This window comes from Micromys minutus (genome assembly GCF_963924665.1).
Source record: "Micromys minutus genome assembly, chromosome: 8".
NCBI classification, from domain to species: domain Eukaryota; kingdom Metazoa; phylum Chordata; class Mammalia; order Rodentia; family Muridae; genus Micromys; species Micromys minutus.
Window position 1 is genome coordinate 61,632,086 of NC_137977.1, and position 17,927 is coordinate 61,650,012.

A 17,927-nucleotide genomic window follows, 5' to 3' on the forward strand; every position below is an offset into this window, starting at 1 on the left:
TGTCCTCTGTGCCTGGGCAGGCATTTGAGGGCTCTTGGGGCTTATGAATTTAGCAGGTTTTCTCCTAGCAATTTCGGGGCCTTGAGCTCCACACACTCAGCTGTCTCCGTGTTTCGTCAACAGCTGTAGAGAGGCACTTAATATGTGGGAAAGCAGGAACCAGGGCTTGAGTGGACAATTTTCTAAATGTGGACCGTGGGTACCAGACAAGGTTAGTGTCACCCTCTAAAGCGTTACTGAGAAAAACTCAAGGCTGGAAGGGTTCCCGGAGGCCATCTGCTAATCCCTTTTAATGTTAAAATTACCCTTTGTACAACATTTCCACAAAATGAAAGCAGTTCAAACCCTGAGAAATCAACTCCATATAAGGATGCCGATGGACCACGTGTGCTCTCATTCCTGCTGCCTACAGGCAAAGATGCTGCTGTGTCAAATAGCAAAGCAAGTGCCTATAGATTGCTAATGGACAGAGAACCATGTCCCATGGGTCCAAGAGTAAGAGAAGGATTAGATAGAGTCACCGTGTTCAGAGCAAACCCTGTTACCCTGTAGGATGGGAATAACAAAGAACAGACGCAGAAATGTGCACAATGTTGGCTTGCTTCACATCAAGCCAAAGTAAAGCAGCAACTGTTGCTAGGCAAACAGACACTTCCCTGCTCCCGAGACCTCAATCTCACTTTAAGTACGTAACAGATCCCGAAGTCCTTGCCAACTCTGTCCGCTGTTTGCTTCTGCCTCTGACCTTGAAAGTGAGTTAGATTAGAGGGGAGGAGATGGTGCCTCAGGGCAGGAAAAGACCACCTGGGTAGGCAGGCCCCCAGGTTCCTGATCACCAAAATGGGCTGGGTCACGGCTTTCTCTTCTCCCATCTGTGGGGAGATTGTTGCACCAATACTTGGAGAGACCGAGGTGGAGGCTTGGGTATTTCTGCAGACTGCTGTTCACACACCCTTCCTGGAGTTTCCTTCCAGATCAACAGGCTGGTGATTGGGCATGACAGCACAGGCATGCATGCAGGCTGGTTCCTGGGCAGCGTCCAGATCCGTGTGCCCCGCCAAGGCAAACAGTACACCTTCCCTGCTAACCGGTGGCTGGATAAGAACCAGGCTGACGGGCGTCTGCAGGTGGAGCTTTACCCCAGCGAGGTGGTGGAGATCCAGAAATGTATGCAAGAGGCTGGATGGGGCCTCAGCACTGAGAATGGTTTCCTGTCTAATGGGGGAGGGGGATGACAGAATCAGAGGAAGGAGGGGTTGGAGGAAGGAAGAGGGGCCTTGTGGTGATTGGCTCTTGTCTCCTTGTAGTGGGGAAAGGAGACTGGAGATTGGCAGAGGATGATACTCCATGTACACACACACACTCACAGACACATGCACACAAACACACACACTAACACACATAGATGCACACACATAGACACACTCACAAACAAGCACCCACACAAAGACATACACACAAACACACACACATAAACACACATAGACATACACACACTCACAAACAGGCACACACAGAGGCATGCATACACAGAGAAACACACATTCATAGGAAGGCGCACAGAGAGACATACACACAAACACACACATACACATATAATACACAAATGCACCCCACACACAATACACTCACGGACAAACACACACATAGACATGCACACAAGCATACACAGATACACATACAGACACACAGACAGACAGACACACACACATACACACACACACACAAAGAAATCCTGATATTGTATTAGAGTAGTCACATCACTAGATAACATGGTGCCACAGTCTTTCAAGGAGACATACCTACTCTATCTGCAAGGACCCTCTATTGTTATCTACCAATAGCATGTTTCTACCACTTACAGCTTTCTCTACACACAGCATGTGTTGGTGTAGTCTGAAAGATGCTTCAACTTAAACAACACTATCACTCCAGCCTCTCATTCTTTATTAAATGAAGAAAAGCAAATGCAGCCTTTGTTTCTTCCTGCCCTGTGGTATATGCCAAGGACCAGTAGTTTTATAATTTAATTAATTTATTTTTTGTTGCTACAATGTGCTATGAGTTTAATACAATGGTGTGTTTAGTATTATAGACTATATAATATAAAATGAACACAAGCTAATTGGCTTGTAAGTTATATGCCCTGAGAAATTCAGTCCCAATGTTCTGGCATCTGGTGAGAGCCTTCTGGATGCATTTTAACACAGCAGATAGGACAGAAAAAAACAGGAACACCCTCAGCCTCAGACAGAATGGCTAAGCCTTCATGGCAGGATCACTTCTTAACACCTCTATATCTTACCATAGCAATCAAATTTCAATACAGAGGGAATAAACCTTCAAACTCTAGTATGCAGGCAGACACTAGAGAGTACCAGCTGGTACACGGAGCCCCTCATTCCTGGTCTCCAAGGATACATTGCTGTAATGAATGTCTAGACATAACAGCCAGATCACAAGGTTTGCCATTTTCACAGCCTACTCAACTCCTCTAAGCCTAAGCTTGTCCATCTGCAAAACACTGGTTCATTGTGTTGAGAAGGTCAGATAAGAGGATCCCTGCTATCCTTCTTGTTATCACTAACCACCCCATTTCTCCCATGTCCTCTAGTGGTCCACTACGAGATTGAGATTTGGACAGGAGATGTGGGTGGTGCCGGCACCACCTCCCGAGTCTACGTGCAGATCTACGGGGAAGAAGGCAAGACTGAAGTGCTCTTCCTCTCCAGCCGATCCAAAGTGTTTGACCGGGGGTCCAAGGACACATTCCAGGTGTGTGGGAGGTAGGCAGTGTGGGTGCCCACAGTCACTAAGGTGGCAGGACACGTCTGCTAGACAATAGGTCACCTCCCTGTAGCTGGGAGATGCCTCCTGGAAAATAGATGGAACTAAAGCGGCCTTGTGCTCCTGAGGGATTTTTGGAAGCAGTGAGCAGACTATAGAGTTGAACTGGAAGAGAGCAAGCACAGATGGCTGCATGCTCTACCATGTGCCCTTGAATGATAACGTCTTTCTTGGACCTGAATTTTGGGGCCTGAAATGACTAGAAGTCCCCTGTCTCACACTGAATTACCCGGTAATCTCTAAGGGAAAGTCCTGTCCCATCCACACCCCAAGCCAGCCAATCAGTCTTTGGAAGTGGGGAGTGTTCTCTGAGGTAGCTTTCTCTTGGAGGTTCAGTCAGTGGTTGCAATACACTGTCGGGTCCGCAGTGACTTCTTATCCCACCAGTGATGGCGCCAGGACTGGGTCTCTGTTTATTCCTTGTCTGTGGCTCTGATGCTGAACTTACCCAGGTTAGAGATAAGTCTATATTTCTCAGGCAGGCCCCTGAGAGGTGGCAGAGTTTGCTAATGTGTTTTTTAATGTCCTTGGGCTTCCTCCGTCTTTGGCTAGAAGGAAGAAAGATGTAAATGTGAGTGCATTGTAGTTAAGGGAGGAAGATGCAGAGGCCATTAAGTTTATGCTGGACATGAAAGTATGTATATATGTATATATGTGTACAAGAACATACGTGTGCATCTTCAGAGGAAGCATGCTCTTGCTGGGTATTTCATGTGTGTTTTTGTTCCATAAGTATTTAGTGAAGAGCCTTTTGTGGTACCCAGGAAAGGTGCTAGCCAACTTGGGGCCCAGCCAGGGTCACAAATATCTGGAACATTACAGGTACAGGGCCTTCATTGGGTCGTGTGTCCTCATACACTACTGGCCCAAGCCGATGTAGCCAACCTTTCAGGACCTTGTCAGCTTTCTCATCAGTATAACCCAGCTTTGTAATTACTGCCTGCCTGGCATCACAGTCCCCATAGCAATAAAGGAGTCAGCGTCAGACGTGCACCTGGGAAGCTGGGAGCAGTCACGGAAATGCAACTGAAGGGCGCACAGTTCCTATCCCCTAAGCAACAAAGAAAGAGAAATTCTGCTTCACCTGAGCCCTAGGCACCATCTTGCTTGATAGTTTTCTTATGAAGGCAGGTTAGCTCCATTATGGTTTCCTGAATACCGAGTCGGGAGAGCTTTGTTCTCACCTAGGTCTGGAACGAAAGTATAGGACCCTGAGTAACTAGAGGACAGCCCTGGAGCTCAGGTACTTGGTACTCAGGTGTGATAACTGGTGGGACTGAACTCTGAAGGTGCTCAGGAGAGCCAGACAGAAAGGACTTCAGGTTAGGCCTCCCACAAAGTCTGAGTCTCAGTCCCCTCTTCCAGAGGATGTGGGACTCATGATACCATGACACCACGAGGTTGAAGATGAGCCACCGTGCACCAGGCCTGTGGGAAGACAATGATGGCCTCTGTCCTTAAGGGGAACTCATAGCTCATTTTCTCATGACAACATACTTGAAAAAGAAACCAGCGTAGGGACAAACAGGTTTATCTCAGTTCATGTTTTAAGAATGGTAGTGTCCATTGGAGCCAGGCAGAAGAGCGGAGCAGCTGGCCACATGGTGTCTTCAGAGGCAAAGTAGAGAGGGCAGGGAACTAGGCCAGGATATAAAACCTGAGGTCCAGGGCTAGTGACTCACAAGACAGTGCCACCAGCTGCAGCCTGGGGGTTCAGAACAGCAGCCCCTTAGGGTCTTTAGTATTCAAACCACAACACAGCTCTAGAGCCCCAGGATGGCAGGGTAGGACCAGAGCCAGCTAAGTCCTGGGCCCTTTGGAGCTCAAGGGTCTGGTAAACCCAGGTGACTAGGAAGGGTGGAGACCTCTGAGGAAATGGGTGGAGATTTTGCTTATTTGTTACAAAAAAGAAAGAAAGAAAGAAAGAAAGGAAAGAAAAGAAAGAAACGTATTTCTTTACTTATTGCCAAAATGGTATCTTCCTAATAGTGAACACTTTACAAAGAGAACACAGGAAGATACTGTCTGACTTTTGTTTGGTTGGTTGTTTGTTTTTTGTTTGCTTTTTTCAAGACAGGGTCCCTTAACGTAACCCTAGATGTCAAGGAATTCACTTTGTAGACCAGGCTGGCCTCGAACTCACAGAGATCTGCCTGCCTCTGCCTCCCGAGTGCTGGGATTTAAGGCATGCGCCACCACTGTCAGGCTCTGTCTGTGTGTTCTTAAGTCTCTTAATGAGACTTGAACTGTGAGCAAGTCGGAGGTGGGGGTAAGAAGGCAATAACAGTGGCCCGGCACAGCAAGGGAGCTGTGAGCGAAGATACAAAAGCAAGAGTACAGGGGAAAGACTAAGTATGAAGGTTGACTCCACTAGAGTTAGAAAGAAGTGTTTTCCTTAAGCTTGGGGATGAGCCGGGCATAGTGGGAGACCTTGCACCACTGCAGCTCAGCACTGGCTGCGTGGGGGCGGGGATGGCAAGAGCCATGTCAGCTGCTGCCCTGCACTTTGCACAGCTGGAGGCGGTAGACGTGGGTGAGATCTACAAGATCCGACTGGGACACACAGGCGAGGGCTTTGGGCCCAGCTGGTTTGTGGACACAGTGTGGCTGCGGCACCTGGTGGTACAGGAGGAGAACCTGACCCCGGAGGAGGAGGCCCGGAAGAAGAAGGAGAAGGAGAAGCTGCGGCAGCTGCTGAAGAAGGAAAGGCTGAAGGCTAAGCTGCAGAGAAAGAAGAAGAAGAAGAAGAAAGGCAGCGACGAGGAGGAGGAGGGTGATGAGGAAGAAGAGTCCTCCTCAGAAGAGTCCTCATCCGAGGAGGAAGAAGAGGAGGAGACAGAGGAGGAGGAGGAAGAGGAGGAGTTTGGACCAGGGATGCAGGAGGTGATTGTGCAGTATAAGTTCGTCGCTAACCGCTGGCTGGCCCGGGGCAAGGAGGACAATGAACTTGTCGTGGAATTGGTTCCAGCTGGTCAGCCTGGTCCTGAGCGTAAGCCAGAAACAAACAAGGGGCCATATTTCCCCCTAAAGGGACGGGGGTGGGGCCGGGTGACTTAATGTCCCTTAGGTAGAGACTATGGTTCATAAGTAGCTCTTCTGACCTGCATCCAGAAAGTGACCGTTGACCCCATGTTTGGAGATAAGCACAGTCCTGACCTGTGCCTCTTAAGGGAAAAATCATTGGCTTTGGGAAGGACTCTCACACACCTTGTAGCCTAATGTGGAGGTAGGGCGGGAGGCCTGTGGGCTCTTGGTTTCCTGGCAAAGACAAGTCTCGGGTGGGAGGAGGGTAAGCTGGTGTGGAATAGCCTTAGAAGCTTCTGGCTTCCAGAACCTACCTGGATCCAAGGGCGTGGACCACACAGTTTTATCTCTTTGCTCTTGTGTTCTGAATGTTGCATTTTTCTGTGTCTCCAGCCAATACCTACGAGGTCCAGGTGATCACAGGGAATGTGCCCAAGGCTGGCACTGATGCCAACGTCTACCTGACCATCTATGGTGAGGAATATGGGGACACGGGGGAGAGGCCCCTGAAGAAATCAGACAAGTCCAACAAGTTCGAGCAGGGCCAGGTAGAGTGGGAGCTCACTGGCTCTTGGGTGGGTGAGAGCCAGATATGGGGCATTTTGTCTGCAGCTGTCTCAGCCAGCATCATGTCTGCTGTGTGTCTAATAAGGTGTTGCCTTCAATCTGGTGAGGTCCAGCTGCGGCTACCTTTCTGTAAGCACCAGTGCTTATCAGAGAGTACCGTTAAAACTGCAAGCAGATTCCTGCAAGGTAATCCCATAGGCTGACTGGTCCTTAGGATCATCCAGAGACCACTGTATTTAAAAACTAAGTGAGCTGAGAGGGTTTAAAAATGTTTTTCTTTATATTTGTGTGTATGTCTGTACACCATGTGTGTTCAGTCCCCACAGAGGTCAGAAGAGGACTTTATAACTTTATAACTCCGGGGCTGGAGTTATAGACACTGTTAAAGATCGTGTGAGGGCTGACAACCAACTTTAGTCTTCTAGGAGACGGGCAAATGTTCTTAACTGCTGAGCCATTCCTCTAGCCCCCGAGTCTGAGGCCAGCCTTGACTATATAGTGAGACTATATAGTGTCACAAAAAAGGGGGGATGACAATTTGGGGTGGTCTGGTGGACAGGTATGATTAAATCTGGGTAGGCAAGTATGGTTTATCTGTGTGCCGGGGGCAGCAAGATTCTCAACATGCCTTGAACGATTAACAAGCTTGGTCTCTGCATGATGCTGAATGAGCATGTCTTTATTAGGTATCCACAGTGAACTATTTAGAGGTGAAGGATCACAGTATCTACCACATACTTTAAGCTTATCCAGAAACAAACAAACAAAAACAAAGAAGGTGGGGGGAGAACGGAGTAATCCAGCTAATACTGCATGTAGGGGCAGCATCCATGGTTATATCTGTTTCTGCAAGTTTTCTGCTGGTTTATTTAAAGTCTTTCAGAATGAAGAGATTTTGCTCAGTATATCTAGAGGCCCCATTCACACACTGGGCATGTGCTCTGTCTTCTTCCTCCAACGTACCCCCAGACTTGTGCATGTCTCACACTCCACTCATCCTCCACCTGAGGGAGGAGCCGGGCCAGCCTGCTTGCATTTGCTTAGAACTGTTCAAGGCAGGCATTCCACACGAACTCAGGGTTGAAGGAGACCGCACGCACATGTGCACTTAGAATAGGGTCTCCTCGACTCCTCACACATGCGCATTCATCACAAATGTGAAACCCAGTGTGGGGTGGTACAGACCTTTAATTCCAACAATTAGGAGGCAGAGATAGGTAGCGCACATCGGTAATCTTAGCACTTGGGAAGTAGAGGCAGAAGGATGACAAGTTCAAGACCAACCTAAGCTACACACAGAGCTCAAAAAGCAGTACAGTGCTAACACCAGACTAAGGAGCTGCATTCTCCAAGTTTTATTGTCTTCCTTTGGGTGCTTGAGAGACCAGCGCTGAAGACAAGAATGTGTGTTTCCCCCCTGAGCCATAATTTCTCCATTCCTAGACAGATACCTTCACCATCTATGCCATTGACCTGGGAGCTCTTACCAAGATTCGGATTCGTCATGATAACACGGGCAATAGGCCAGGCTGGTTCCTGGACAGAGTAGACATTACCGATGTGAATAATGAGACCACGTGAGTGGGGTTGATGGGAGGAAGAGTTGGAGGTCATTGAGTGGGGTTGATGGGAGGAAGAGTTGGAGGTCATTGAGTGGGGTTGATGGGAGGAAGAGTTGGAGCTCATGCTTGGTGCTGAAGTAGTCCTGGACAGAGGTGGTGATGTCTGGGGGTGGGGATGGGTTGGCCGAGGCCAGAATGAGTTTGACCATAAAGGACTCTGGGGGAGCCTTGCATCTCTTCTCTCCCTCCCAGAAGTTCTTGTCCTGTCAGATAAGACTCTTCTAGAACACCCACTTCAGCATCTCATTCCAACTACAGCTCTCCACGGAAAAGTCAACTTAGAGTACCCAGTTTTAATGTTCTGAGGGTCAGAGATCAGAAAAGTTTTCTCAAAGAGCCTTGTGGAAAACTATTCTGGTTCTGAACAGCATTTGGTCTCTGTAGAAGGCAACCTACTAGGAAAGTGCAAATATAGCTTTAGGTGAATGTCCTGATGCATACATTAATCTCAGCACTTGGGATGTCAGTGAGTTCAAGGCCAGCCTGGTCTACATGGTGAGTTCCAGACCAGCCTGAGCTACATAATGAGACCCCATTTTGTTTTTGTTTTTTCAAAAAAGCAGCAGAAACATAAGCTTTGAATGACTCTGAAATGAGGAACAGAGCTGTGTGCTAATCAAATGTCATTTGTGGACGCTGAAATTTGAGTTTCATGCCTGGCTTACAGATGCAAATCTCTGGTTAACTTGATGTATATAAGTGGGTGGTGGGCTGGACTGGTACCTCTTGGAGACTCAGAACCACCCTCTGACCTAGCCTGGGAAGGGGGTGTTTGGTCTTCCCCATAGATGAAGGGGCACTTGCCCTAGAACCAGCTGGTATCAGAGCCAGACCAGTCATCTAGACAGCTGATGTGAGCTGTGGTGTATCCCTATTGCTAGGTCACACTGCCTCTTGGATGAGGAGCCTCTCCATGTGGCGTTCAGTGGCGTAGAGGAAAGCTAGCTCTGGAGTGGCATCCGAACTACCAAGGGTCTGGTGGTATATGAGATTTAGTAAGCACTTAATGAATAAATATTTGTTGAATAGCTTTCTTGACCTACAGCTCGTTGGGTCTTGGACCAAATCCTTTTGTGCTCAGCTCCACACAGCACAGAGATGACTCATTCTTTTCCCCCCTAGACCCTACCTGGTCATTTCAAGAGGGCCTAAAGCTCACCTCACAGATTGCTTTGTATTCTGGTTGCCAAAAAAAAAAAAAAAAACAATCCTGCCATGAGACTACAGGATCCTGACCTGGATGGATTTTCTGCCAAACTCAGGCTAGGTCACCTCTTTATGGCTGTCGTTTCCCTTCTAACAAACTGGCTCGGAGACTCCACCCTGCTTACCAAGATGTCCCTGCAGGACAGAGGCTTTTCAGCTGGGCAGGGCCAGATCACTGCTGAGAGGAACAGGCTGGAAGGGACCAGCACCCAGCTTCCCCTCTGTCTCGGTCCTGATAACTAATCTCGTCTGTTGATTTGACATTTCTGGTCCAGCCCAACAGTTTAAAAATTACTGTAGCATTGTAATCTATTTGAATATCTGTCAGCACTTGTCCAATTTTGTGGCCCTTTAAAAATATTAACTATTCTTACCTTTATTTCAAATCAAGACATTAAGTGATTAAAAAAAAACTACTCTTGAGTGCTTAATTATTCTGCCTTTAAATGAGTATGTGGGGAACTGCATATTTAGAAATTAAAGTGCCACCCCTGGGTACATTCCATCTCTTGTCCACCTGTTCCTTTGTGCATCTCAATGATTTGCAACAATTTTCTCTGCTAAAGGGCAACAGGTTCTGGTTAAGTCTCTGTCCGGGCAGTGTGCGCTTCTGCTGTTCTTGCGAAGGATGTCCTCTCCCTGGTCCTTTCTTTGCCCTCCCTTTCCTTCCTCATCTCTTTATCCTGCCTGTCCTTTTCTTTCTGTGTGTCACTGGTTTGTGCTTCATTAATAAGAAGTCCTCTTCACTAATGAGCTGGCTTCAACAGCCTTCACGCCAATGCTGAGCACAGCTTAATCTTGGAGAACACAGAGAAATTCACACAAGTTCAGAAGACAGAATCAGAACAGATCTCCTAGAGATTCCCAGCTATTCTAGAGGGACCCCAGGGTCTTCCCTGTGCACTCCAGCCTTTCCAGAAGAGTAGAGGGGCTATGATGCCCAGTATTCAGGGGGTTAGAGAACATAACCTCTTTCCTCTCCTGTCTGGTAGCAACCTCCCTCCCAGCTGGTTCTCCTGGACCCCTCTCTGTCTCACACCCATACCCAGTCTGCTAGCAAAACACTCTTGGCTCAGAAGAGCATGAGTCTGAGCCTGTGGTGAGCCTTCACACTACATCCCTCTCTGGTCACAACCTCCTGACTCGCCAGAATTCTTCAGGCCTCTGCTCCAAAACCTACAGAGGCTCCTGTCTTTCACACCATGGATACAACATGTCCTACATACCTTACATAGTCTTTCCATCTCCTCTCCTAGCTCTGGAGTCTAGCCCCAGACTACCCTGCCCCCACCTCCATTTTACTCAGTTCTTGTTATTTCTTGAACCAAACAAAAAGAGGCCTCCCAGGAGCCTTTTCATTAAAGGTCCTCTCTTCTTGGCATCTCCTCCCAGAGCTCCACCTTCCTGTGTTTAGGTCTCTGCCTAGCTGTCCAGGCCTCATGGACTCCTGGCCTGTCCTCTGTGTTCTTGCCTCTGGATCTCTTTTTATATGATCTATTTAGTCATTATCATTTTCCCACAGTGGCACATGTAAGAAACGACCTCCTCATTGTGGTTATTTCGGTGGCTTCTCAGTATCTAGAGGACAGCTGGGCCTAGAGATCGCCAGCTTCAGATTTCTGAGCTCCAGACTGGGACTATTGCCAGCAGCAGCAATAAAGAAAGAAAGAAAGGAAGAGAGAGAGAGAGAGAGAGAGAGAGAGAGAGAGAGAGAGAGAGAGAGGAGAGAGAGAGAGAGAGAAAGAAAAAAAATCTATATTAATTTCCTTATTTATTTGGGACATTCATTGTACATCAAGCTGTATATTGAGACTTCTTTTCGCTTTTAACTTGAAGCAGAATTTCACTATGTAGGCTGGCCTTAAACTTCCGATCTTTCCACCTCAGCCTCTCTAGTAGCAGGGATTACAGGTGCTATTATTTAGTGCTATCAACCCTTGCTAGCTATACACAGTTAATGCTTGACTGTGCAATCTTCTCAATTTTTACTTTCAAGTAAGGCGTGTGTGTGTGTGTGTGTGTGTGTGTGTGTGTGTGTGTGTGTTAAACTGGTTCCAGCTTTGATTCCACGTGAACCATCTGCCCACTCAGCCTGGGGCTCTTTCCTGCCCCACCCTGGCCTGAGCTGTGTGGTCTGCCTCTCCTTTATTCCTTACAAGTTCCTGCCTGTTACGTCTCCTGGGTCCAGGGACCTGTTTGAGCAGGATGTAATTTCTCCTGTGGGAGGATGGAAGGGTCACTAGACCCAGTCCTCCTGGACTTCCATGCACTGGCCCCGGAGGAAGAGGGCTAAACATACACCCTGGCCTAGCTCCAGCTCCAATCTGCTTCTGCCTGCTGGGAGCACGTTCCAGGAGATTCGTGCTGGCTGGTGTCACAACTGTGAGACTGCAGTGGCTTCAGAATCCTGCTGCAGGTGTCTCAGGGACAATGGAGCCACTCCCTCCTCTGTGCTGCCATTCACAACAGGAGCCTGTAGCCTCGGTGGCCCTCATTATCCCTGCCCAAATCCACCTCACCCTACCTCTCTTTCCCATAATTTAAAACTGCAGCCATTCGGCTGAGTTAAAGTCTAACCTGCTGACTCACAACGTAAGAAGCGTAGCAATGCACATTTCCCTCGGAAGGACCGCTTTCATGGCTGTCTACTCTGAGTCGCCACAGTGCAGCGCCTCTTGCCCTTCCAGTCTATCGGTATAAAACAGCCTCCGTTGCCTGTCTGAGTGTGGGGCTGATGCCACACCCCCGGCCAGCTTCACTGACATTTAGAGGTGCTGAGGACTTGGACAGCAAGAAGACACTGGCCAGGATACTGCCTACCTACGGAGCCGGATTAGTTTATAAATGGCATTTTCACATCAGGGCAAGGAGCAGAGATGCAGATGGCGAACAAAGGCCCCAGCTCTCTCAGACCCTTGGAGCTTAGATGCTGGAGTACAGCCTCCATGGGCATAGCTGAGGAAAAAGAAAGAGAAGGAAGGGAAAAGCAAGAGCAAGAGCAACCGTGGCTGAATTAGCAAATCCCTACAGAGAGCATATCCTTAGCCACACGAGCCTGTTCCAAATGTCAGAGGGGATTCACACAAAAACACAAATCATTGTAAAAATTCAAGTGGGACTGGGGAGTTCTGGCCCTCTATTGACTAAATCTAGTGATCCTAGGAAAGAATTTGTTCAAGCTAGAGAGTTGAACTGTAGAGGTGGGTCCTTAGTAACCCATCTACCCTATCCTGGTCCACCTTCCTCTCCGGCCCCCTCCACCTTATGCTGGGTACCGCTTTTCCATGAGGAAGTCTTCATAGACGTCTTCTCCCCTGATGGCTGGGATGTCACATTCTGCTCTCTAGACACACTCTTTGTCTCCCATAAGCACACCTGGTTTATGCCATCAAACCCAGACTCCATGCATGGCAGCACTGGACTCAGACTGCCCAAGAAGGGTGAGATGCCGCTCTCATATGTTCCTCCTTCTATATTTTTCCACCCAGCTGAGACTGAGTGTCTCTGGTTTAGTATTTATCGACACGTGGGTATAATTCCTCAACCAGGCAGGATGGGGGGCGCAATGCGGTTGAGGGCACAGGTAAGAGAGTCGCAGGCTTGGGGGGCCTCATTCTCAGACAGTTCCCGTTCTCATACCAGATATATTAAAGAGATACCGCAATCTTCCTTACCCTGCCCCTACAGGTACTATTTCCCATGCCAGCGCTGGCTAGCAGTTGAGGAGGATGACGGCCAGCTATCCCGGGAGCTGCTACCAGTGGACGAGTCCTACGTGCTGCCTAGCGAGGATGAGGAGGGTGGGGGACAGAGTGACAATAACCCCCTCGACAACCTGGCTCTGGAACAAAAAGGTTTCTTATATAAGAGATGATTCTCTCCATTATCTCATCTCCCTTCCTCCTCCTCTTCTTCCTTGCTTCTTCTTCCCCTTCCCGTCCTCCTCTCTTTCCTCCTCCACTTCCTCTTCCATTCCCCTTCCTCTTCCCTTTCCCTTCCTCTTCCCTTCCCCTTCCTCTTCCCTTCCCCTTCCTCTTCCCTTCACCTTCCTCTTCCCTTCCCCTTCCTCTTCCCTTTCCCTTCCCTTCCTCCTCTTCCTCTTCCTCCTCCTTCTCCTTACTTCACCCTTTTCCTTACCTTCCTCTGAACTCTCCCTCTTCCTACTTATGGGCTCTGGGTACCTCCTCCTAAATACTGTAGCTGCCCTGGCCTCTCCTCCCTTCATGGGGAGACTGTAGAGGTTGGGGGTGAAGTGGGGCGTGCTCCTGTATCCCTAGTATATGGCTTAGAATAAAGAGGTGCACAGCTATGAATTGTGCTATTCACTAACAGAACGATTGAGCTAATTCTGACTTATTTTTTGCCCTCTCTCCAGGTACGCTTTTAGGCTCCTGAGGCATATTTCTGAGGGGAAAAAATAGCAATATCTGGCAAGAGGCCCATGATGGCTATCTCCATCCCCTGAACCCCGACTCAGCCTGGAGAGGTCTGAGCAGAGCGCCTGGCTGTAGGCTTCTGTCACCCAGCCACCTCATGTTTCCTCGTCCATATGTCACCTCTGTTGACCAGGGGGCTTTCTGTAGGAAGCAGGGAAGGGACCTGCTTTGTCCGTTGAGGAGTTTCTCAAGCTAACAGCACTCCAGGGAAAGCAATGTGCAGAACTCACCATGTGAACAGACATGTTTGAACCTCGGGGCTCACGGGTATAGAACTGTTACAGGGGAGGACCTGGAGTGACAGGGCCACAGTGGTAGGATCAAGTAGCCTGTCCTCCCTCTTCTGGGATCCCCCAGGCGAGCTACAGCTCCCCACTCTGTCTTCTCCTCCTGGCAGATAAGTCAACCACATTTTCAGTGACCATAAAGACGGGGGACAAGAAGAATGCAGGCACGGATGCTAATGTCTTCATCACGCTTTTTGGCACCCAAGACAACAATGGTAAGAAAGAAGAAGCATGCTGATGGGCTTAGCAGAAGGCTCCTCTGTTTCTTTAGACTCTCTTTCACACTGCTCACTGAGGAACACAGTACTAGGCCCCATGAGACCGAGGCGGTTCCTCTGTAGGCAGCCTGCTCCTGTTGTCCTTGTCCTAACTACCCCAGTAATCTCTTGGAAGATTATTGATCTCTTTCAAGGTCAATAAAGCTCACCCCTGGGGTTCCAGGGTCCCTATGGTAAAGTCTTCAGAGCACGCCAGGCTTGCTCCAGCAGCTGCACAGGACCTCAGGGAAGGTGACACCTTCAGTTTGGTGTTGTCACCTTCCACCCAATCGTCTCCCAGCCACTATGGCAGAGTCTGCAGAGAAAACAATCCTTCAAGCGATCTTCATGATTAGCTTGAAGCCCTCTTCCAAGAGCCACTGAGGAACGAATGAACCCCATCCCTGGCTGTGAGGTGTGTTAAGGCAAAGCGTATGTCTCTGCAGCTTGGCTGACTGGTTCAAGTTTCCGTTCTAGGCCGTGTCATCGGGAGCACGTCGCTCAATCATTCTGTGCCTTAGTTTTCCCATTTGTAAGACAGAGATAAAGCTTTATGTGTCTTACAGGGCTCTGAGTTTTATACACAGAATACTTAAAATTTGGAGGTCAAAGTGGCACTTAATCAACAGCAATTGTCACTATTAGTAGGTTAAATAAAGCAAATGGTGTACAATGAATGGATTGGGTTACATCTGATAATTGATGGATTTGTTCAATAGTTCCTGCATCATGCTCAAGGGAAGTGAGGGGCTCTGACCACTGCTCTTACCTCCCCCTGCTTTCTGTTCTTACTCCTGCTGTTGAACACTCAACATCAGAGCCCCATTCAGGCCTCTGTCCTGACACAGGACTGTAAAGTTGTAGAAGAAGAACTCACACTAGCTGTAAACCCTGATGTCTCCTAGATGAACATGGAGGAAGCTTTTCTTTAGATGAAGACTAGGGATTACAAGCATACATGAAGGAGTTTTTAAAAGATCAATAAAAGAACAAGCAGACCTGCACACATACACACTGCATACACTACACATACATATGCACCACTCCTACACACATATCACACATATGCATCACATATCATACACACACATAAGCACACATACATGCATATACTACAATACATATATGACACACTTACACACTACACCTATATACACAACATATACACTACACACATATGTACAACACACAACACCTACACACACACCACATATACTGCATACACATGAACCTCATACATACCACACCACATACCATACACATACATACACACACACCACCCACACATACTTGCATACACACCTCATACACATACCACACACACACACACACACACACACACACACACACACACACACACACTGGGAGGCACAGCACCTTTGATGGTTCAATGGGAGCTCAGAAGGTTGGTCATTATTAGACAGAAAAGGGAGGGGGGTGAGAGCAGGTAGGGCCAGTCTCAGAGCAAGTCGGTCATGATGGAATTCTCTGGTTGGCAGGAATAACCCTCCTGAAGTCCTCCAAAACCAACAGTGACAAATTTGAAAGGGACAGCATTGAAATCTTCACTGTGGAGACGCTGGATCTGGGAGATCTTTGGAAAGTTAGGATCGGCCATGACAACACAGGTCTGGTTTCCCTTCCCTTCTATTCCCTATTAGAACCAGAGAGCCCGTAGAACAGTCACTTGTGGGCTCCATGCCTTTCGTAACAACACAGCTTCTGAATCTCACTTGCCCAGTGGAGCCCTCGCTGCTGCAGATTCCAGGGTTGTTGATCTTCTCTGGGACCTGCATACAAATGATTTTGGAAGCTTTTCTCCAGAACTCAACCTCAGTAATTTTAATGTGCATCTGAAAGAGATCAATTAGTCTCTAACCTGATGGTGCATTGATGCCATTCAGAGTGGGAGGGGATATTAGAACATGACTTCTAGGTCCCCACCCCCAGTGTCTCTCATTCAGGGGTTCTGAGAATGTGCCTATCTTTCAAGTCCCTTGGGTATACACAATTGCTAGCTTAGGGATCCTATTTTAGGAACTAATGAGCCAGCCATACCTTCATGGAACCCACTGACAAAACAACCAGACAAAGGTGTCCATATTTTTGTCCACAGTAAAGTAAGGACTCTTTGCTATTCCCCACAACTCCATTTATCACTGGGACTGTAGGACAAGGGTCTCTTCCTGGTCTTCATTCCCTTTCCTTAACTGAATGTTTGCTGCCTCGGCTTTTATCCATCACAAATAGAGCCAGGGAGCTGTGAGCATCATCTCCAAGGCACAACGGGATGAGAACGTCTCCTTGGACCCGAGCATCTCTGAGCTCCTTGTCTGGAGCTTGGTCCAGTCCACAGTATCCTTTCCTCTCTTGCTCAGACTTGCCTCCCTTCTGTTACCTCCTCTCAGTGCTTCTCTAAGACCAACAAAGGCAGGAGCCACCTTCTGCCGCTGTTCTTCTGCCGGTGCTGGTTCAGTCTGGAGTGGGATGCAGTTTTAGCCATGTGCACATCTTAATAAATGTTGTCTTGACAACACTATCAGCAAAGGGTGCTGCAAGACTGGTGGAGCTCTGGGAGCTCAAGGACGAAAGGGAATTGGGAGTTTTTGAGCTCATCCCCAGGAAGCCATATCTGCACACACTCTTAATGCTCTCTCTCTCTCTCTCTCTCTCTCTCTCTCTCTCTCTCTCTCTCTCTCCCTCCCTCCCTCCCTCCCTCCCTCCCTCTCTCTCCCTCTCTCTCTCTCCCTCCCTCTCTCTCTCCCTCCTCCTTTCTCCCTCTCCCTCCCCCTCCCTCCCCCTCCCCCGCTCCCTGTCTATCTACAGGCAAGGCCCCAGGCTGGTTTGTAGACTGGGTAGAGGTGGATGCCCCATCTCTTGGGAAGTGCATGACCTTTCCCTGCGGCCGCTGGTTGGCAAAGAATGAAGACGACGGAAGCATCGTCAGGGACCTCTTCCACGCGGAGCTTCAGACGCGGCTTTACACACCATGTAGGAACCCTCAAGGAAAGGCTGGTCCTCCTGGGGGACTCCATAACCTGTGATCCTAACTCAGCCCCAGATCTTCTTCCACAGTTGAAATGGTGCCAAATCCACCTCTAAGATTCTGTTTGGCTCTCTTGTTCCTTCTTCAAATGTCCTGAGCTCTGGGGGGTGAGAGATTACTGTGGGCTTAACCCTGGACCCAAAAAAGAAGAATATTGAATTTATTCCAAACTCTATACAGCACTTGCTGATGACAACACATAGCCTGGCCTCTCTGGGACTCAGTTTTCTCATCTATAGAAAGAGAGTGATGCAGAGTAACTAATACCAAACCAGTAGTTTAAACAAGGAACGATGACCCACCCACCCTGTCACCATTGTCTCTACTGCCTACTAAGCCAGAGAAATCCCTACTCTGAGATTTTCTCTGGTAGAGGTCAGGGGAGAACTTGAGGGTAAATATTCCTTCCCCTGGACAAATCAGAGGGAAGGTGGGTGATTCCCCATCATGAAAATGTTCACACCTGATGTTCATGTGCGTGTAAGCCTTCACTAGTGTAAATCCCCACTAGTGTAAGTCCGTACTAGGAGCTAACACCCAAACTGAAATCAGCCAAACTGTGAAAAATCTGTCAGAATTTGGTGAGATCTGAAACCCACACAGAACAGTCAATTTATTTTTCTAGCTAAATAGTG

General features: G+C 48.4%; 1 protein-coding gene across 3 annotated transcripts in view; it reads left to right on the forward strand.

The window, feature by feature from the left end:
- LOXHD1 (lipoxygenase homology PLAT domains 1) overlaps positions 1-17,927 on the forward strand; it is a gene marked incomplete at both ends in the record, with an annotated part of 140,518 nt that overhangs the window by 71,676 nt on the left and 50,915 nt on the right. For 2 of the 3 annotated variants that reach the window (XM_080920392.1, XM_080920393.1), the window contains 9 exons: positions 975-1,167; positions 2,615-2,775; positions 5,362-5,836; positions 6,265-6,419; positions 7,882-8,015; positions 12,954-13,120; positions 14,100-14,204; positions 15,746-15,874; positions 17,073-17,237. In XM_080920392.1, the coding sequence (XP_080776518.1) occupies positions 975-1,167; positions 2,615-2,775; positions 5,362-5,836; positions 6,265-6,419; positions 7,882-8,015; positions 12,954-13,120; positions 14,100-14,204; positions 15,746-15,874; positions 17,073-17,237 (1,684 nt within the window). The remainder of the gene's footprint in view (positions 1-974; positions 1,168-2,614; positions 2,776-5,361; positions 5,837-6,264; positions 6,420-7,881; positions 8,016-12,953; positions 13,121-14,099; positions 14,205-15,745; positions 15,875-17,072; positions 17,238-17,927) is intronic. The other variant, XM_080920394.1, reaches the window with a different exon arrangement.